We start from the raw sequence: 23985 nt of genomic DNA, 5'->3' as shown, positions 1-23985 counted from the left end.
CAGAAATGATATGTAGATAATAATCTTCTTGAATCAGCATGCGAGTAATACTTGACAAAAATGATTTCCTTGTAAAGAATGAACACAGAATTACTTTTGCAAGGTTACATATGCATCCTATACGCTATTAATTCATCGATCGAAAACTGAACTGATCTTTCCCTGTTTTTATTTTATTTTTTAATTTTAGGTAGAAAGCACAAGGAATGCAAAATGTGTGACAAGAACAAGAACTTAATTTAGCACTTATAAGATTGGACTGTGTATTGGGAAATGTTTTGAACTGTACTATAGTAGAGATATGCGAAAGGAATAAATGTACAAATGAAAATTGTTTTATCAATTATTTTATTTAAGTGTAAATATTTTCAAGAATCAGGCTAAATGGAAAAATCTGAAATATTCATTTAAACACCCACCGATCTGACACTATAATTTCACTCAAGGATAGTTTCTCTCTTTTTAAAGACAATTATTTGATCTCTGCACCATTGGATCTGATCAGAAAATTTTCAATAGAATGTTAGAAAAAAAAGTTTTTGATAAAGTTGTCTGTTCTTGTAGTTTTTAGTTACAGTGCATCTCATTGAAATTATATCTCAATTTACCAAAGTGAAAGTGAAATAGTCAAATTAAACTATTATTTCTGAAATAACGTCATGAATCTTGTCAAAAACACCTTGTATTAAGTGTTTGCGACCATTTTACTGTACTACTTCTACCTAGAAATCAGCTTTAATCACTTTTTTAAAATGCACTCATTATGAGGACAAAAGAGGTCCTTATTGAACTTTCTTCTTTGACAGTAGTCTTTTAAAAAGAGCCGTAACAAGAAGTCAGCGATCGTTGAACTTACTAAAATTTTGCATTATGTTGGCAACGTCAAGTAACTATGCGTACGCAATGTCGTAAGAAATTTTAATCTGGCAACAAGAGGGTTTCACCCGGTATTTTCAGTACTTGTAGGGTTCAACCAAAGCTAGATCCCTTCGGTTAAATAAAACAACGACTCAATGTTTTCAAATTCGTAACAATATCAATATTATGCCAAAGAAAACGTTACTTATATTTTGCCTATTTTGAATCTTTGAATGTGAAATAGGCATTATTGGAATAATTTCATGGTTCAAAAACGTAGATATAGAATTTTCTTAAACCTTCTGTAATATCTACACCCCTCGGCTATGCCTCGTCGAGTATGTTTGTGTAAAGATCTTTATATCTACGATTACGGATAAGAACGTAAGGAATGTAGTCTGACACAATCTACGAAAATGAATGTTTTAGTCCAATTATTTATTTTTAAGTTCCATTCTGACTTAGCATGGTCGCAAATACAGTCTTCAGCGCTGTTCTAGCACCCAGTCAAAACCTGCCTTTGTTTCTCGATCTTTACTACAACAAAATGAGTCACGTTTCCTTTGCAGCATGTATATTTTATAGATTTGTGATATACGTATATTATTTGCGTACTTTATTACATGTTCACCGTCAGACTTGAAATAGAGTACGCTTTGAGAACTGAACACTGATTATTATAATGTAACTTTTGCCTCTATAAGGTATGCCACATTAATTATATTTTCATTATATAGATGCAAGTCTATTCAATTCATTTACCCTATTACACTAGTTCAGCAATTTTAAAGGTTAAAACAATGTTTTTCGTGAAAAAAAAATTCTAACAGCGAAACCGTTTTATATCATATTTAATAAAAGCTACATACCACGAATGTCACATTTCAAAGGTTCCAATTTTTATTTCACTAAATTCATTATGTTATGATCTACTTTAACTTTGACCTGCAGAAGACTCAAATCACCAAAATGCTGTATGTTTACATTAAAAGCTCTGAAAATATCATAGGGTGTTTGCTTATTTACAGTGCGATACAATGAGTTAAAATAAAACGGAAATTTCTCTTTACTTCACAAATGTGGTCTTCACACAGGACTCCCGAAAATATTTAGATCTGTAACTTACAGTGACAATTTCATGCACAAGTAAAGCATGTAAAGAGAACTTGATTATCTACTGAAAGAAGGACCACTTATACAGATTTGAAATCTGCACTTTTCCATAGTTACAAAACCCAAGATCACTAAAATTTGCTCAATTACTTTTAATATTTTGATTATATTGTTTCTTTGTGTCTGTTTTCCATGGCTTGGCTTTGTCTCCTGGATGACATTCTTTTGATTTCCACAGGAATCTCGGTTACATTGATTACTCTTAGAATAGTAAAAATAATCACTTTAGTAAAATCACTGATTTATTCAACTAAACCTTTCATGAAAACTTTCATAAATTTTCTTTCTAGAAATCCTCAGTTTTTGAAGGTTTTAATTTTTTTTTTTGCCCGAAAATGACGAAAAAGCTTAAAAAAGACTAAAAGTGCCTTTATAAACCAGAGTGTTGTAATTTCTACCAAATGATCCAAAAAAATTCAAGCTGTTTAGATGGGGCCAAAAACGCGTCTGACAGCGTTATATTTGTTTGGATTTGAGCCATTGTTTTGGAACTTTTATACCAACGTCTACTCGTCACTGAACCAATCTTTTACTTTGATTCATGACAACAATAAACGAGAAACCTCTGGATATAGATTAGTTACATTGAGTTTTCCATTTTGTGCAATTCACTACTACGCCAACCAGTTTGCAGATTGCTGTCATTCGATCTCCGTTTTACTAACTACCTGTCTAGGAATACAGAAAGGGATCGCCATCTTGATACCGGTATGGAGACGGTCAGGAATGACCAATCGAAAATCGGTAACCGCTTGTGGTATATGTGTATTGTTTTCAATAGGCGTTCATATACCAAGAACTGTTGCTGTATCTTTCAAAACTCTGAATGACAGTACATGTTTCATGCAACAACATGGGCAGAGCTTTGTAAGATACACCCTCAAGTATTACCCACTTTGTAATCAATTATTTACTAATCACATCATTTTGTATGATAGCATCAACATTACTAATTGTCGCCACTTTTTGTAAAAGAAAAAAAACAAAACCGAATCTTCGGATGTCGTTGTATCAAAGGAAATCTTGCATTCTTATCGTTAATGTGTCAATTGTATTTTTAGTAACTGAACTTCCTCGACTATATTTACATGGAAACGTATTTGGGGTATATCGTTCAAGCGGATGGAAAAACGAAAATGTTCAGAGGAAAATTTCAGGAAACACTGAACTGAAACTGCAACAGCAAACAGGGACTTGTACTATTTCTTATGTAAATATGTCTCAAATCCATTACGTTGCAAAATTGCCAGCTGATTTTCGCAGTTATTACGCAAGAATTTTTTATCCACATATGATAGAGCGGAATCAATTTATAACTATAGGATCGTGGAGGCTGACAAGGACCGGCATACCCAAAATACCTCATAGGATGATTTGCAATGAACGGACAACCAGCTCCAAAATCAGGGACACAGCTCATAGCAGTATTACACAGACAATTTTGAATGAGACAAGAATAGCGGAACATAAAGTTGAGACGTTACTTGGTAGTATGTTCCAACCCGTAGCGATTAAAATTTTGAACCAATTACGGAAATACTGGACAGCCAATGGAAAAACAGTGATTGATAGAACTTTGCAACACTTGAATCGCAGCTGTTGGAACAACAAAATTTATGACGTTCTCCGTAATATCAATGAAGAGATGAGGAATTGTTGGTACCAACAGACCCTGTCAACTTTGACAGAGTTTCCAATCTTATTGATTGGATCAACATCATACAGCGAAAACATGAATTATATGATGGCAATACTAACGGAAGACTCCAATATTAACCCAAATCACTTTAAGATATTACTTGAAATTCTTAAATTATCGACGGTCCTTGGATGCTTATTGAACTTCTTGATATATGTTTTCTTAAGTAAGAAAATAAGAAGGGCAATACTGCTGAAGCTTTTGTGTAAAACACGTTTGTAACTTCCACTGATACCTACTTCTATTTCTGCTCTTGTAAACATGAAGAATCAAAATGGTGATGTGGTATGCGCAAGAACATTTTTTTTCTTCTATTTCCTTTGATTTTGTTTGTTTGATTTGGGCTGTATTGTTTATTATTTATTTGTTCGCATTTGATTTTTAATTGTTTTATGTTTAAGACTCTGCAAAAAATGTTACTTTTATTGGTACTGTGTGACCTTTAATCTTGGATCTGTATATAAATTTGTAGTTATTTTCTCGTCCATGAACATATGTTAATTAGAAATTTGTTCCTTGAAGAACGTGAATCGCTAATTCTTTTTTTCGGTACCTTGTCAATGCTCTCGGTTTTTTAGCAGCTTAAATTGTTTTATGTAGGTATATAGTTTTCTATCGGTGCATACTGGCGATTCGTTGCTCGAATATTTTCAATTCCTGTCCTTTGTTGGTAGTAGTTTTGTCTGAATTGTTATATAAAAATTTTTATTGAATAAAGCATTTTCATGATGGCTTCAGATTGGCGTTTTATATATAAACACGCACACAAAAAACGACTTTGGGATAAATCTGCAAATTTACGCGGCCTTGAAACATATATCTAGAGGTAGGTCTTGAACTTCGTACGATCCTCAACAAAGTTGAGAACATTAAATTGCATCTGTCACCTGATAGTCAAAACAGGAATAAAGCAGTAAAAATACCGTATTAATGTTTTAAGAAGGTAGACTTAGGGTAAGGGACATTACTCTTACAAATCATTGGAACCTCGGCATTCAACATTTTACATCAATCCCATGTGAGCATAAAAGTAACCCAGACTTATTTCATTCTGTTCAAAAGAAAAGCTTGAAATTCTTTGTGGAATTGTGAAAGAGTAATCAAGGGAACCAATTTGAGCACATTTGATATTAAATACGGATAAACTCATAAACTCATTTCAAAGTCTGAAAGTATCCTAAAATTTAATTTGTCGTGTCATGGCTTGGTTCTGACATTGGGTATCTATTAGGTTTTATGATAAATATAGCATTTAATGATGTAAGATTATACACATTATAAATGGTCTATCTCGAAATTTATTCATTATGACACTAGTGAAAAGGAATGAACAAAGAAAATAGACACACCTAAAGAAGAGATTGTGGAAAACCATAAATCTGTGCTATCATCTTTTGGTCTCTCTACCAGGGACAATGATTATTATTTACCGTCTATGTACTGGATTCCTCAACTCCACAAGAATCCATACAAACAACGTTTCATAGCTGGATCTGCAATATGTACCACCAATCCTTCTTCAAAACTTTTAACTTCTATACTTACAACTTTCAAAGTCATACAACACAACACTTGTTACTCCTGTAGTGGTATTAATGTGGATCCTGAAAAATTCGAAAGATCTTTTGAAGACAATCAATTCAAGACTATTATCAGAATATAATAGCATCAAAACCTATGATTTTTCAGCACTGTATATTTTTATATTCCAATGGGAACAATTTGTGCTTCTCTACTTGCTGATCTATTCCTTCATTCTTATGCGACTGACTTTATAACTGATCTGATCCGGAAGAAAGAATATCGTTTGGCTAGATCCTTTAATCTCAGTTTCCGCTATATAGATGACGTATTATCTTTAAACAATCCTAATTTCGGGGATTTGATACATCGCATCTACCCAAAAGAATTGAGATAAAGGATACTACAGACACTGTGAAGTCAGCCTCATATCTTGATCTACACTTAGAAATTGATGGTAAAGGAAAACTATTGAACAAACTTTACGACAAACGTGATGACTTTTCTTTCTGAGTTATCAACTTTCCTTTCATCTGTGGCAACATCTCTTTAGCACCTGTGTATGGAGTGTTCATATCACAACTCACACGTTATGCCAGAGCTTGCCGAAAATACGCAGACGTTTTGTATCGCGCTAGAATTTCAATAAATAGGCTTCTGGAACATGGTTATGTTGCTACAAGATTGAAATCATCACTACAGAAGTTTTATGGTCGTCATCATGAACTCGTGGATCGTTATAGTGTATCCGTCTGCGCCATGAACAAAAACACTGATTTATTCAACGTGTCATGGTTTTCTTTTCCTCGTTGGTCTACCCTAGACTTGACTTTTTATAAGCAACTCGGCGGGTGTTTCTAGAAAAGCAGAAGACGCTTACCCTACCGGTGCACCTGGTCCATATTCCCAGTTTTACGTGGAGTGCGAGTTGCTCATTTGCTTTTGTTACTTTGTATGTATGATTTTAGTTATTTTATGTTCTTTGTTGTGTGTGTCTTTTTCCCATGTCTGGTCTTTGTCGCTGGATTACATTATTTTGATAACTGATATAACCTTGGTTCCCTTGATTATCCTTTATCTACTCAGAATCGTTTTTTATGTCTATAACCCAAATGGCGTTACGGTAGTTAAAACAATTTAGGAAAAAAGTTTTCTCATTAAAGAATTTTAGTTAATATGTCTTTTAACACACTGAGTGAGACCAAAATAGGAAAGTAATTGTTATATTCTGATCACAGTGGTCAGCCTGTTATAATTGCTCACCCACTGGGCAATGTTTTCTGTTGGTGACAATTTGTTTGCATTAAATAAAGTGATAACCTTATCTCCGACAAATCTCGTCACGTTGTAGTGATTTTACCGGGTAAAAGAGTTTTTGCAGTGCATGTGAAACCATTTCAAAGTTGCAAATGTGTCTTATTTCCGGATAGTGAACATAACAGATGTAAATACTCATATCAGAGAACTTTTAATACATAACTAAGCGAATAGCAAATTTAGATTATAGAAAATTGAAACAGAACTTTGATGTGAACAATTTTCTGAATTGTCTAGAAAGTAATAAACCCTTTAAGTGATTTATTCACCTACAATTATATGCCAAAAAAAACATGTTTTAATGAGTAATCAAGGGAATCAAGATTCTAGAGGAAATCTAAATAATGTAATCCAGGGATAAATACAATACATGGAAAACAGACATTTAACAAAGGAAATAAAATAACTAAAATAATACATACAAAGTAACCAAAGAAAATGAGCAACTCGGACTCCACTAAAACTGAGTGCAGGGATCAGGTACACCGGTAGGGTAAGCGTCCTCTTCTTTCCTAGAAACCCCAACCGAGTTGCTCATAAAAAGTTAAATGTTAGCTTAAATCAATAAATTTATTTTATTAAACATTTTACTTTTAATCAAGTTGATCTGACCAATAGGAATTGATATCAATTAAATAAATGATAACCTGTTTTTGAATTGTTTTAAATATTGTTTGTTATCCAATATTACAGTGTTTACTATATTACTCTGATTACAACATCAAGAAAAAATATTATTAACAATAGATTATCTAATAACTTCTCATTTATATAAAAAATACACATGTCACTAAAAATGCAAATGTTGAAACTTAAACTAAATAATATCAAGTACCTTTCGAACCCTATACTCTGATTGTACAATATCACTTCCGGTAAACTGGTTCCAAACCTGCCTATCTATGGCCTGGGAAACAGGTGACATATCACCGGTGTAATAAGAGTAGAATTCTATGGCTGAATTATTTCTTCTTCTGAATCGTTTTTCTGCTATTTGACTTTTATTTCTATTGGAGACTGGTCGCTGAAATTTAGTTTTTCGTCCAACAGGAAAACAGTCGTCTTTCTCTGGTTTATTAGAATGTTCATTACCATAGGTTCGACATTGCTGAAGTTTCTGCTTTAAACATTCAAAACAAAGACATAAAAATGCTAAAACTATCCCCAAACCGATCAAGTAAAATGCAAGCTGTACATCGAATATAGTAACTTGTTTAGCTTTACTATCCGTTTGACACTTTGCTGGTTTCGGTAGATACTTCTTCTTCCACATTGGTATCAACCCACTTTCAAGAGTTACAATGATTCTGTAAATACATAGTAGATGAAACGTAACGAATATGTATTTCTTGAAAGAGAATTATTCTGCACAATGAGAACCGATCTGTTCAACTTATCATTGATTTTCTTTCCTTTTTCGTCCACTCCGGAATGGACTTTTTATGTGCAACTCGGTCGGTATTTCTAAATAAAAAAAAGAGAACGCTTACCTTACCGAGTTGCTCATTTACTTTTGATTCTTTGTACATTTCAGTTAGGTTGCTTTATGTACTTTGTTGTGTGTGTCTGTTTCCATTTCTGGTCTTTGTCCCTGATTCACATTCTTTTGGTTTCCGCTAGAACCTTGGTTCCTTTGATTACTCTTGCTATAATGTTAAGCAAAACTTGTTGACAGAATTTAACTACCAAAAACTCGGCCATTCTTTCAACAATATTGTACGATACAATTAAACTTAAAACGTGTTTTTTTTTTATTTTATTTTTTTTTTTATTTTTCGTATTTCATAGGATTGTCCAGATTATTGTTTGGTATTTCATCGGAGATTTAAAATTACAGTCAACCCTGTCTATATAAAACCTCGAATTATCCAAAGCCTGTCTTAAGGAGGTAGACCTAGGGCAAGTGACATAACTCTTGAAAGCTTTCATTTGAATCAGAATAAAATCAGTCCAAGTTAAAATGGGTTCGGTTTTGAAAAAAATCACTGCATATATGTAAAACTTCTTTGAACATCATATTACCTTACATTTTGTATTTTGTAAACGGTTACTTAACCTTTGATATGGTCATAATGTAAACATACTCATCTGAGAATAGTTGTATGAATGGTGAATTGTTTGGTAACCCTAACCCATACTGCAGAGGAAGCAGATCTGAAGTTGCGGTCGTTAATTCACAGTTGGTTAACAGAGCTAGTTCCATTCCTGTTATATCTCCAATAAAGGCATAGTTATTCGAATTGAGAACTTTCTGTATCTGGTCACTAATGCTAGAACTTAAAACTGTGGGATCGGTCCTGTTAAATTTCACCATTTTATTCCACACATCAATTCGTTCCGGTAAATCTGAAGTCTAAAATTAAAAGCAAGGAAGCGATATTTAAAAAAATAAAACGAGATATTAATGATAAGAAGACAAAAAAAAATATACTTTAAAAACATATAAAAAATAACGACTTCACATGGAAACTATGGAATAAATAAACAATCCGGATTCGATTAAAACTAGGATTATTTACAAGATGCGTTGAATGGCTAAGCGTCATCTACTTGTCAGGTTATTCGACGAAAGACATTAAATACAATATTGTTAATAAATCTGTTCTCATTGACGAGATTGAAACACTATAACGATTAACAAGTTCATAATAAAAACGGTAAACATTGGCAGTGATGAATAAATTCTTGGGGCAACAGTGTCATGAATGCAACAAGCATCATGTAAACGGTTATCAAAACTTTAATACGGTCACAACTAATGTTAGACTATAATTGGATAAATAGTTCGATACTATAAACGTCGGAACAAGTCTTCGAATCGTAATCAACAGACCATAATTAAATAGTATTTACTATATAATAGAAAAAAAGACACACTGAACAAAGAAAATTAAATAATCAAATAACATGCACAAAAAAACAAAAGAAAATAGGCAACCCGGACTCCACAACAAAAGGAAGCGTGGGCTAAGTTCTCAGGTAGGGCAAGCATCCTCATATCACGAAACATCAAAAACCAATTTTGAAAAATTTCTTTATCATAATCATTGATCTTATTAGGTACTAAAATCACTGAATATTTATTATAAACCACAAATAAAAAATAACTTAAATAAGAGAATATTTTGATGACAAAAAACGTACTAAGTATAAATAACAATTTTTTACGTTGATACAATAGGTATGTTGCTTGTGGATGACACTACATTACATTCATTCATTTAATGTGTAAACTCTTTGAACAAATGATTGATAAATTAATGTAAGTGGAAATAAGTCATAAGTATCAGTGCATTGGAGGTCATGGAAAATCCTAGGTATGGATTTTCTTCTTCTGACTTAGTCTTAGATGAGAAACAATCGGAACTACTCGGCCATTTCAACTTCAATTAAAATAACATCGGATGCAGAAAGGAGAATTCCTTCTTGAAAAATGTGCCGGAAATGTAGTCATTCCCGAGTCAAAGTTGCTCTACCTCCAGGTGGCGCTAAACATTTAAGTTAGATATCACAAGAGATAAAGAGCAATAATCCTTTCCAGAATTTTTGCGCGAAAAAAGTAATGGTAAAAAATCAACCAGTTTAACTTTTATTTTAGAATCAGATAGGACAAATTCAAGACAGATAATTCCGCCGAGATTTTTATTGTGTATCGAGAAAGGAAAGATTGAGGAGTTCTCATTGAGATGAGAACCTAAATTTTATAGCAACGTCAAATTTTTGGACTTTTCCTATCATTCAAATTTCAACTGCAATTTTATTCTGCGTTCTTTTCTTTTCTTTTTTTTTCTGGTTTGTATATTATGTTTTGAGTTTTTGCTTGTTTTAGTTTTATTTTTATTTTGTTTTTTCGTTATTGCTTTTGAATTAGTTGTGTTCTTTTCTTTGAAATACTTGTTTGATTGTAAATGTATTTCTTTTTATATTAAAACATTATTTCACTATTATTGAATTTTATTTTGCTTTTAAACATTGAACTGCCGAATGATGTTGAAAAACGATACTGTACCTTTAAGATAGTCTCATAAATTGAAGACCCTAAAGTGCCCCATTTGTAGGTGTCTTGTTGTATCAGATCCTCTATATTTGAGAAAGGTAATTTTTCCTTGTAGACGGTGAGAAAGGCAACAAAGTTACCACTATAAGCAGCTGCCAATATAATACAGAATATCCACCAAGATGTCAGAATAGTTCTGCCTGATGACGCCTCTGCCATATTTTCTCCACCTGAAAAATTGAAAGCTAATCGGTAGCAAAGACGAATAATTGGCCATTCTATTTGAAAATATCAATTGAAAGTATTTTATGTTGCTAATACCCGTCAATTTGTAGAGACGAGAACACAGTAAAGATATTTTTTGTCTATCAATTCAAAGCTTGATTAGTCTTAAAATTGACCCTATATTTATTTCTTTTTCATTAACAGTTTTATTGTTGCTACCACGAATTCAAATAATTCAGGTGTATATTAATGAATTGTCTACATACAAATGATTGCAAGTAATAGATACACACAAATATTAAGTTCCAGAAGTTCTTAAGACTTGCTTAACTGATTGATCATGTCAACAAATATATTTCCTGCGTATATGTCAGTTTGGACTAGAAACTCTACCTTGAGTCAGGAGAGCTCCATACATATACCAGAATGAATCCGAGAACTGATGCAGTCCCTTCCGATGCCTCTCGTGTCTATAATACGGACTGTACTTTTCATATACAAATAAAAGACCAGAAACAACAAGTAGTGATGACCCAATAAACATCATTACTTTTGGGCTGAAAATCTCCATCAGAGTTGTCCACCTTGAATCATTAATATTAGGTTTTTTCAGCAAAATTGCAGAAAATTCGTAATAAAACGGATGTGTGAAGTCCATTACTGTTTCCCTGTGCGGGTTAATGGTTATTGGAGCAAATACTATATCGACATCCTATAATAGATAAAAAAGGGGTGTTGTTCCTGAAGGAAGAATTAGAAAAAAAGAAGACACAAACGTATGGAAATCAACCAACAAAAAAAAATCATCATAAGGACAGCAGAAGAAAACTGAATTGTTCAGCATGAAAAAAAACAAAGGTTAAATTCTACCCTTCTCTAAACATTCATATTGTTACTCGTTCGAAGACAGAAGAAAATTATCCTTATTCTTGTAGCCATTACGTACGCTATTTGGCCTTAAAATCACGTAATATTTTACGATGTGTGTTGCACTGGACATGTTTCCTACCTATAGGGTTTGTAAGCCTCATTCCAATGTCATTTTCCTTTCCGATATAAAACGTATTGAAACCCGAAACGCTCTGCATTTTTTGTTTACCTCCGTGATTCTCGAAATCTGCATTTCAATCTAAAATCTTCTATTTGAGACTCGTTTTTAACATTTTTATCATGTAAAACTACATGTTTGTCATTTTTACCGATATGTTTACACGAAAAGACGTTTTGCTTTTAAAACTGAACTCAATGCTATGTTTATGCATTTGAGTAGTAGGCGAGAACCTATTTCATGAGACCAGGAAGTCATTTGACGAGACTTAAAATACCCTATATACTTAACCAAAGTGTTCATATTCATCGTATGTTTTATGAGTTTTAATGAAAGTTTCAATGTCTATCCTAGATTTACCAAAACTTTCATGCAATTACTTGTCTGCTTTGTCTCTAATGGAAGAATGGTGAGCAGCCTATTGAATAATAATTTCACAGCTTCAGTTTACTTTCATGTTATTGATTGATTGATTATGGGTTAACTACGGTTGATATTTCATGTATTTCAGAACAAAAACAATTTACAAGTCACAGAGCCTGCTTGAGAGTTCAACACGCTGAGCAGTATTTTTATTGTTTTAGATCGGGAAGAAGCAGTGACCACCAAATCTTAAGTCTTTGAAGTGACTCGGTTTGGGGAGCAAACACACGACCTTCACCACTCAATGCGAGATTGCTACCCTGAGATCACCAAGGTTGTTATACCTTCACGTGAAGATATGTCATTAAGTAAAACAAAATAATATATAAAATTCAAAATAGCTTACACGCCGCTGTAATTCTCCTACAAGTCCATTCCACGTGTTACTTTCCTCATTTTCAAGTGCGCCCCAATTTCCGTCTTCCGGTTCGCGTAGGTCGTATCTGATAAAAATAAATTCCATTTTAATAAGGGTGAGAGTCGGATTGTAATCTTTCGAGATACATATGATTTTCAAAAAGAGACATTAATAATGTAGTTAAGTTGTACTTTATACTGCGAATGAATAGTACACAGATACATAATATTTTTAAAGCAAAATATACACATTTTACTTTATTCTACTTTATTTCATCAATTGTTGTTTTGTCTTAAACTGACAAATTTATTATTTACTTTATTTACATCATGATACTTTGTTGATTAGAATGATATAACCCAAGTGTGAATTGTTTTCGATGTGACCCCTTTGTGACTCATGATCAGGAGTGGTTTGGATTACTGTCGATAGACTATTTCCGGATTATTCTCACTCACAATATGACGGGTGTGGCTAGAAGACCAAGGCATCATGCTTACCCTTCCAGAGCACCTGATGACACGCCCTGATTTTAGATGGAATTCATATTATAAATGATTAAGTTTTTTGTGTTACGGCTTGTTTTCTTTATCTTCAGTTTTGTATTGGACTCCTTTATGACGGTGTTTTGTAGCAAAACTATTACCAGATTATCCTAACTTGTAATGTGACAAGAGTCGCGAAGCAGGGCATGCATACTCTTCCGGAGCACCTGTTGTCACCACAGATTTTTTTATTGACAGTTCATATTGTTGGTGCTTTATTTTTTCATACTTTCCGTATTTATATGCAACACATCATACTCTGTTTGTATGTAGATTAGATCGTATTTTTTTTTTCATATTTTCACGTTCAGTCCATTTTCTTGGATTTTGGTGTATCTAAATTGTCTTATCGTTGACATTTCAAATATTTGTCTGCCAATATACCTACCTGTGTAAGTAGGCAAGCTCAATAATTAAAAAAAAACTCCATTCAAATGTATATAAAACTTGGACCTAAACTAAATGCCGCAAACGATAAACCACGAATTTATTTTATAAAGTCGAAAAACATATGCTTACGTGAAATTCATCACATGTGACATTTCTTTCAGCATGTCTATCATAAATCCACTGTATTGTTTAGTTTCCTCGTCAATAAAAGTGAACGGATGCCACTGTAAAGAAACATGATATTGATCTAACAGTATCTTAATGGGATATAATTAAGTGTTATTTCTTGGTAAGAATCAGGCAGTGGGTGAATTATGGTAGAATTAAAAAAAAAACACAGGTCAGGTCGTATTCAAAATGATATCAGAAGTTTTGAAATGCATACGTTTCTTTTCTTCCTGTTTTTTTTTATTTTTTTCGTTTTAAAGTATTAATAATTCGAGGTTTGAATTATATGAAATACAATATATAATTTCATATATGATTTCACCATCAAAGGGAGTTAACTTTCCCTCCACTGTTCACATAATTATAGTAAAATTTACATACCAAGGAAACATTGCTTGGATATAGAAATCATTGATATGTTTGTATCATATTCAATTTCACAAAAGCCTATCAAGCTTTCATTTGAAACAGAATGAAATGTCCAAGTTACTTGATGCTTACATGAGATTGATGTAAATGCTGAACACAAACGTTCCAATGATTTGTAAGAATTGTGTCCCTTACCCTAGGTCTACCTCCATAAAGCAAAGGCAGTTACTGTCATCGTTATTTTCCAGCAAAATATTGTGGCGAAACAGGTTTAAGTACATGTAGTTTATAAACCATCTCAGAAATAGTCCTTAAGTAAGCTTATTCAATTGATGCATTATACATGTACATATAAATGTAACTTAATGAGAGTAATTCTGCTTTTAATTAAAGCAACTGTTGATTGGACATATGTTAAATTGCAATCTAGATTTTATAAATAATTTTTTCGTACTGAAAACAACTTTGATTTTTTTCCAGTTTCAAACTGTAGTTTCCTTTCGTTAAACTTTTAGCAGTACTCCAGATAAGAGTCATGCAAAATGTGATTCATGGTTGTAAAGTCTACACATTTTTATTCTTGTTATATTGTTAAATATGCTATATTAAACAGAAATAAACACGTGACTTTTCATATAACCCTTGTTTTGAAGGAGATAAAAAAATATATAAAATGTACTGTTGAATTCCAATATATATATATCCTCATATATACCTATAGAGCAATTTAAAAACAAAAATAACAAGAGGCTCCCAGGAATCTGAATCGCTCACCTGGGTGAATTTTGCCTATCAAGGGCAATAAATTTAACAAGAAGTTGTCCAACAATTTGTGAAAAAAAAATGTCATTTTTCCACTTTCAAGGGCAATAACTCTTACAAGTAGTCGTCTGACAACTTTTACCACTTACGACTTAATAAGGATCATTTCAGTTATTGAAAGAATTTAACTAAACTTAATGGTTTTGGAGATATATATAAAAAAACCACATCAATTCTATGCAAGATATCCCTGGGAACATTCATACCAAGTATGGTTACAATTTGTCAAGTAGTGTCAGAGGAGAAGATCTTTTTAAAGAAATAACATTACAAATAGAAAAAAAACCACAAAAGGGCAATAACTTCGACATGGCGGCTTCACAGATAAAAAAGAAATTTTGACCACAGATATGCCCATTATCCTGAACACTTTTACCGAAATCTGAATTTGGCTAAACCTAATGGTTTTGGAGATATATGCAAAAAAAACTACTGTCTGACCACTAAGTTCTGTTTTTAATAACGGCAGCCATGTTTATTAACGGATAAAAAATCCCCACATCTGTTCTCTGCAAGATACACTTAGGAACATTCATACCAAGTATGTTTTCAATAGGTCAGTGTCAGAGGAGAAGAGTTTTGAAAAACTGTTAATGACTAACGACGACGGAAGCCATGTGATGGCAATAGGTCACATGGCCTTTGGCAAGGTCAGCTAAAAACGTGTAGCCTTGTTGGGGTATATCACAAATTACAAAATTTGCATGATTCTTACGAAGTCTACTGCTTAACCTTTGTACATGCGGTTTTTTTTTACTTGTAAGCATAACTTTAACTTCACCATAAACTTTTTAACAAAATGTTATTACGTTACCGTTAATATACTGATTAAAAACCGTCTACCGTTGAATCCAAATTTAACATTAGGAAAAACACGGGTGGAAAAATTCAATGTTTCATTCTTGTGGATAATTCCAACGGGAGACATTTGACGTTCTCTATTGCCCTTCCATAAAAGCGTTGAAACAAAGCCTCTTTTCGTGCATGTAACGTTACGCTCTATTGATGGATTCTGAAATATAAAGATTTATTCAGTAGACTTATTCTTAATTTTTATAGAATAATATTGCAATACTGGAGTACGTCACAACCAAATGTCTTTGTCCAGTTTCCTCATTTATATCTAAACCACAAATGTAACCATCATTGAGCGTCCTGTAGAAATATTGCTAGGTACCAGTAATTAATTTGATAATAAAAACCATGTACAATGATCGCCAATTCGAACTCTTATTAAGTATTAGTCTATATAAAGTTTAGACACTACCAATGGTAAAGTGATTCATGGTGTATGAAATACCACCAAACAAGCCATGCTTTGCTGTGTTTATATGCTATACTTTTACATAACGATAACCATTTCTGCATTCAGATCTGCACTTTTAAGAAAATCGAACATATATCTACCACTAAAATCAACCAAATGAAACCAAATAAAAAAAAAAATAACTCTTGCAAAGAGTCAATTTCATGTACAATCTCTATATATTTTTTTATCTCAAAACCGCAACAACCAAATGAAAAACTAACACTTGTTATGTGATCAGTAACTGTTACTGAAGTTACTGAACAAGAAATAAGACTGAATTCATTGGGTTTTCGATTTGCATGAATCGTCTTCTGTCTAACCTTTATAACGACTGTTGCTTAAGTAGAAGATTCGCGTTTAAATTTTGATATTTAGAAATGGAACACAGCGATTATCGGTTGAATGCGCTGCTTGATCAAAACATCAATGAGGTAAGATACAATACATAAAAGTCGTTCAGGACTTGACATGATTAAAGTGATAATAAGCTATCAGTTTAAGTGTTAACATTAAAACCCTTACAATAAGTAATTAGTTTTGAAAAAACGGACATTGAAGGGTTTACTGCACAGTTAAAGGGGCACAAACACTGTTACCCTTAAATTGGTTTATGTACTTGAAGATTTAAACGTAAGTTAAAGCTGTAAAAACTGTTCAACAGTTGATACCTAAAAAATAGTGTAATAGGGAAGGCTGCAAATTGAACTAAATATACTGGACAAACTTTGTGAGTTGAATATGTCATTTCTAAACATTGACATTTTGTTACATTAATGTAAAGAACGACTTATCAAGGGAACCAATATTCTAGCGGAAATCAAAATAATGTAATCCAGGGACAAAGACCAAACATGGAAAAAAACACACACGCACAACAAAGAATCTAAATTAACCAAAATAATACAAACAAAGTAAAAAGTAAATGAGCAACTCGGACTCCATTAAAAACTTGGAGCATATACCAGGTGCTCCGGTAGGTTAAGCGTCTTCTGCTTTACTAAAACACCCGCTTGATACTTGGAAGTCGTGCAAGAATTTTAGCTACATTAATTACTCAGAGCGAAGTGTATTTACATGAAGAGATCTTTAAATCTTTGGAATACTCGGCAACAAGATGCATAAAATAATATATATATAATGTTACATGAGATGGTTGTAGTGCTTCGGAGCACATTTAGGCATTACCTCGGGTTTGGGAAAAGACGAAAAAAACTAATCACAATATTTCAAGTGGTATTCCTAATGGATTTCGGTGGTCTTTTTTATCCAGATAAATGATATGGTCTGAACTACAACCTATAATGTCGGTGACAAAATGTGTCCAATTACCTTATCATAATAATATTCGAAGTATAAAACAGCAACATTATCAAACATAATACTGGTAGTATTCTGTAAACTACTTAAAATACTGATGTCAGATACCATTACAATCCATCTGGAGAAATGAAGCAATGAGTTCCGCCAAACATCTTTTCGGTCGTACCTGAAAGGCTGTAAGAAAGTTCGAGATAGTTTGCGGGAAAGTGCACAAATTTAAGTATTATTCCGTAAACATGCATGTCTTACAAATGGAAGATAACACCATTCATAAGAATAGTCTGTAGGAAAAATCAATGCATCTTTTTTTTTTAAAAATGCTAATTGTATAAAAACAATGTACATGTATTTAATAAACATTATGAAATCTGATGTCAATAATATATTAGTTTTTTTTCTGCTTAATGTGATTTTAACTTACTTCAAACAATTCAAAATCAATATTATTTTTCTTTCCGTCATATTCCTTTTTAATGACATCCTGCATTATGTAGTTACATTTAAGCATCTTTTTTCTCAATATTGTTCAAAATAAAGTTATTCTTGCTATTGTCAATCGAAAGAAAATAGAGTGTAAAGCAGTCAGCTTACAGAAAGATATTTAAGTTTAAGTAGAGTTTAAGTATAAGTTCAAAACACTGAGGCTTCATTCCTTGCATTGCATATGATAGAACCTCTCGGTGATGGATCCGGCTTCCTCCTTCGACAGTTTTGGTTTGAGTACTTCTTGTATACAACTAATATTTCAATTATGATCTTCTTACATATCTAATTTTAATGCTGCTGATGAGAGGTTACTCCTTGAAACACGTGTACAGCATATCGAAATTTAGAATGCATAAAACTGGTATATTTTGTATTCAAAAAGTTTATTTTAAGTCGATGTATATTAAATATTACAACCCAAGCTCTAATGATCCTTTAAAACCGAAATGAATAAAAACAATATAACTTTATATTAATGTTATATTAATTCTCATGTAACATACAGTAGTATATACACACAAAGTAGCTTAACATAGATATAAGAAACTATCAATAGACAGAACATTTGTGGCCTCTCTATTAACCCTCACAGTAGACAGTCTGTAATAGCAAATTAAGTCATTGCTGTCATTGTAAACTCAAATAGACCACATGCAGTATGCATCAGTGCTATTTCGGAAGATCACTTTCCGACGGAAGAGTTAAAAGAAGTGCAGAAACATCCTTCAGATTTGCTGGCCAGATAAATTTACCAATGAACACCTTTAGAAAAGAGCAGCAAATCATATACTGATTATGCAAGAAAAAAGAAAATGAAATGGACATGTTTTGAATATACAAGGTAACATCACTTGTCAAGCCCTACAATGGAAATCTCAAGGAAAAACGAAAAGTGAAAGGGACGACCAAGATTAACCTGGAAAATAGTTCTTGATAAAGAAATGAATGAAAGTGGGTACAGCTGGAACACCATACATCAACTAGCAAAGTATAGAGTTGGATTAAGAGGAATTGTCAGTAGCCTTTGGTCCATGGAATAAAATTAAACTTAAGTAAGGTAAGTCAAAATCATTATAACATACCTTTCTCAGAAATGGCAAACATGAACTATTAATGTTGCTACACAAAAGTGTAAAGTTCAAACGATCAGGTAAATTCTTCAGATTCATACTTGCTAAAGCGTCTATATTAGATGACGTCACTTCCGATATATGATAGGTCACAACAAATATTTCTCGTTGTGACAACTGTCTCACCAAGTCCAATGACTTTCTTTCTGAAAAGAGCACATTGGTTTAAAATACGTACGACGAAAAAAATCAGTCAATGCTTTGGACAGATACCCTGATGCGATTCTTGTTCACATCATATTAAGCAGCTAGTTTTTCAAAAGTCGTTCAGACGTTATGAATTTATTTCTTAAATTCCAAATCATTTTTCTCTTTTTTACCATTGCATAAAAAGTATTTCGCCGTTATTGACTACTATTTCTATCTCAATAACCAAACTTATTATCTCCTATTAAGTAAACATATATACGTTATGCAATATATTGGCAATGTCGCAAATCGCAATGATATAATTTCTTATTCATTTTTTCCTAACATTGCTAGTGGTTTTGTTTTTGTGTAATGTCCAGTTTTCCTTATCGTCAGACTTTAAATGTATTGTAATTGCATAAATCTTTTCGCGACATTGTGAACATAGTTTGTCTCTGTTTACTGTGTTTATATAAGGTCATACACTTTGATTTTGAAATATCTTAATTGTCCTGTTATTGACGTCTCGGTTTTTCCTGCCGATATTTAACATCAAGGCAATAGCACGAAACCAAAATATTGCATACAAGTTAAACTATAGAAATGTTGATATTACCGATAAAACGGAGAGGCAACTATACATACATCAAAATGTTTAAAACAAAACTCTTGTATTTGCATAGACTTCTACTTAAACAAACTGATCGATAACTTCTGAAAATATTTAGCAAAGATATACGACAAAATCAACAATCTAATGGATACATTTACGACAAAAATCCCTTTCATTCAATTAATAGTTTAAACTAAATATAATGGGCGTATTTTTGTTAAGTAAGACATTCTGTAAAATCGGAACTTTCTAAGTGCACGGGTAACAAACTGTTAACTCATTTGAAATTACTTTTGTGTTTTGAAGAAAAAACATTGACATTAATTATACCAAAAGTGTAAAAGGGGCTCCAAGAAACACCAACGCCCCGTGCAGGTCCGGGTGTCAAAAGAATAGGCCTGCAGCAGCGCTAAGCTTGTCGTAAAAGGCGATTAAATAGTGCTCAGATCCCTAGCCGGGGGCTAGGGCGCTTTGCCCACAGCGCAACTGGGTTGTGTGCCCCAAGTGGTGGAATGGGGTACCCCTGGCGTGTCACATGGTGGGGTTGTCAGGTTATAATACGGAAAACCAGACCGCAAATCATAGTGGCGCACCGTGTTGGGAAAGATGCCACGTTCCTCGCACGCTAAGAAACCCTACTGTGGTATTCTCCCCGATTAGGAACCATAGGGCTCCGCCACAGGAGGCTAAATTGCCCGACCCTACCCTTCTCTCCCTATTTCCAGTGGCAATCAAAATCTCTCGACCCTATTGTTCTTGTGTTCCGTCATATTTTTCATTTCATCATCATTTTATGTTCATTTTATCATCCACTTCATGTTCATCGCCTGAATATAGCTGAAATATTGCTGCTCGGATGTTAAACCCCAACAAACAAATAAACAAAAGGACAAACTTGTGCCAATCAAGAATATGTCCTGCCATTTTAGAGTTAACTAAAGAAGTTTAAATACAGGAGATGTGGTATGATTGCCAATGAGACAGTCATCCAATGAAAGCCAAGCAACGACCAACATAACTTCTACAGGTCTTCAATAATTGACGAAACCCATACCATGAAATAAGCTGTAAAAGGCCCCAAAATAAATGAAGTGATGAAGTGAAACTATTCATAAAATAGAAAAATTGACATAATCTATAGAAGAACAATCTTAAAACGAATAACAATGAACAGTAAAAACAACGACAATCATTGGACTAGATGTTCATGGCTTGGACTAGATGTTCATGGCTTGGACTAGATGTTCATGGCTTGGACTAGATGTACCTGGACAGTCATATATAGTATGTCGCAGAGTTAAACAAATAATGGGGACAGTGGGTGAAAATACAACAATAACACGAACTATAAAAAATCTTTTGAATTCGGATTTCACTTTAGAGATCGATACAGAATACAGAATTTAGTGAAAACATACCATTAAATTTCCAAGTAAAACAAAGTCTTGGGTACTTAAGGAGGTAGACCTAGGGTAAGGGATACAACTCTTACCAATCAATGGAACGTTTATATTTATCACCGTTTAATATAAATCTCATGCAAGCTTTAAAGTAACTTGGACTGATTTTATTCTGTTTCAGAAGGAAGCTGTTAGGCTTGGGTAAAATTGATAATGATACAAACATATCACTAATTTCTAGAGACATGTCCCTTTCCCTAGGTCTACCCCTTAAATCGTGTGTGTGTATCAAATAGTCGGTATAGTTCATTTAAGTTCTTTTTGGAGAAATTTTAGGGAAAAGTATAGAATTGTGCTTTCTTTTTTCTATCTTATTTACTTCATCCAGCCGATGTCACACTGCAAAGTGGTTATAATTACCTACTGTGATATTTCCAGAGTTGTTAGTGTATATATACATGTACATATACATACGTTTTAAGTTAAAGGCGGAAGCTCCATACTTAAATTAGCACTGAAGAAATGGCACGCATGACTTGTAGCTTACAACACCAGCAACACATTTCAAATGATTTTGATGGTTTTGGATAAAAATATATTTTCCAAAAAAACTCACCGAAAAATAAGGTTGTCGTACATGATTACGACTGCTCTAACACAATTGATTTCTCACGTATACTTGTCTCCTGTGTCATCGTCTTGCACTTTTAGATATTTAATCTTTTTCGAGTATTTTTGGAATAACAACTTCGAAATGTTCAATTCAAGATGCAATTTTCTAAAATTTTCTCATTTTATTTGTCCACATGCAACGTTTAGAGGTGTATAGGAATCACCCCGTCTATCTGTTCGTCCTTATAAGCGCAACTTATCCTAAACCATGGGATTTTGGATAAAGAAACGTAATACTATCGGAGGACTCCATAGGGAGACAATCCTTATTATGGCTTTTACAACATCGTAAGCGCAACTTCTCCTAAACCACTCTAGAGATTTTGATCAACTTTAAAAGAAGGTTGTGTATGATATATATATATGTAGATGCACATGAAGAAACATCATTACTGTCGGAGGACTCCAAAGGGAGATAATCCAAATTATATAAGAAGGTTTAGGTAGAATATGTGGTCTCAGTCTTTTATTCTATGCCCCATAGGCTTCTATAGTATACCTTAAATGTTCATGATTTTTTAAAAAATAGAGTTTCAATCTAACTCTTGACCATGTTTTTCAATTTAGGAAATGTCAAAAATAATTTTAGGTCCATTTTAGAAAAAAGGGTTTGGCATCATACGTAAATATGCAAGAAGGATCAGATGTACTATCAGAGGAATCCAAATTAAAGGTTTTACGTTTCAGTCCATTTGAAGCGGGGTGTTCCCTTTGTGAGCTTGCTCACAGTATTTCTAGTTGTTTTAAGATATAAGTCAATTAATCAGTTAGCTTGAAATATAAAAAAAAATAGGATGGGGGATGATTTTGTCTTCTTCAAGAGAGTTAGCCCTTTTCATAAAACACAACAATGTTTTACATGTGAGGTCACAACTATCATTTGTTTTATATCACCCAATTGCGTGGAAAGCAAATCAAGCGTATAGCTCAATTATTTTGAATAAATCATATTTGTGTATATCGAAAGTAAATAAAGACAGAAACAAAAACGAAAGGATGTCAATATAACAGCTGTTAATGTTGCGATCAAGAGAACTATATCTTTATTTAATATCGACAAAAAATTAGGTAGCATCTAAATTAAAGGATAATTCATAAACATCACTCCAAAAACATGAAAACAAGATACAGGAGCAATCTACGTACATAATGTAGACCAAATATAAGGAAGATTAGAAAGCACACAATTAAATACTGAAAATTTTGCATTATAAACTTCCACGAATTTGTGGGTGTGGTATTAGGTGCCAAAGTATGAGCATGTCCTACTCAGCCAGTGGCACCAAAAAGTAATTCTGTTGATATCAGCTTAATTTTTTTTCGGTGTTATGAAAAGAGTTTTTTTCACTTGTTGTTATAAACAATACGATGCAAATAATAATTGATAAAAAAAATCGCGATTTTTTAAAATCATAAAACTGAAAAATCGAATGTGACATAAATAATGAGATTCACTCACCCGTTCCTTCTTCATAAAACACACATATAGATGTCCATTTAAGATACGATATTAGCGTCATTAGAATTAACACTTCATTTGCTTCATTGTTTGTCAGGAAATCATGGTGAGTTGAAGAATTACTCGGCATACAAATGTCGCATCCTTCCATTTTAACTATCATAGCAAGTGCTTCAATTTATTAACTGTTTGTCTTGAGAATTTTTCCCGTAATGTCATCGTCACAACCTCGTATTCCATGTATTGAATTAATATGCATCTTTATAAGGCTCCTCTCAAACTCGATACTATTTAAAATATTTACCTGGCTAAAATGTTGTTGTTTTCGCTTTATTATCTGTGTATATCTTATATTTAAAACAAAATAGAGAAGAGTGTAATTTCTGTTTTCATTTGATCAATACGAAGTATTTTTTTTAGAAAAACAGCTATGAAATAAAATTTAAAACAACCGATTATAGCTACAAATATAATTATATTTAGGTGAGTGAAAGCATTCACATACAAAAATCGCATACCGAAGGTATGAAAAACTTTCAGCACAATATATTTTC

The 23985-nt window shown here is 32.9% G+C and overlaps 1 protein-coding gene across 1 annotated transcript; it reads right to left on the bottom strand.

The window, feature by feature from the left end:
* Window positions 1-5104: 5104 nt before the first annotated feature.
* Window positions 5105-23769, bottom strand: LOC148620851 (glutamate receptor U1-like). Its single transcript, XM_088573939.1, has 11 exons — window positions 23432-23769; window positions 19111-19304; window positions 17552-17716; window positions 15728-15925; window positions 13684-13778; window positions 12608-12704; window positions 11184-11502; window positions 10578-10795; window positions 8653-8921; window positions 7404-7875; window positions 5105-5334 (listed from the first exon to the last, which is right to left on the bottom strand). The coding sequence occupies exons 1-11, from the start codon at window positions 23592-23594 to the stop codon at window positions 5323-5325; spliced, it is 2202 nt and encodes a 733-aa protein (XP_088430065.1). The 5' UTR covers window positions 23595-23769; the 3' UTR covers window positions 5105-5322.
* Between the last annotated feature and the right edge of the window lie 216 nt (window positions 23770-23985).

The sequence above is a fragment of the Perna viridis genome, chromosome 3, assembly GCF_037379345.1.
Source record: "Perna viridis isolate PV_CMFRI_1.1 ecotype Kerala chromosome 3, ASM3737934v1, whole genome shotgun sequence".
Lineage (NCBI taxonomy): Eukaryota > Metazoa > Mollusca > Bivalvia > Mytilida > Mytilidae > Perna > Perna viridis.
Note: the sequence above shows the minus strand (reverse complement) of the source record. Positions and strands in the feature narration are given on the sequence as shown.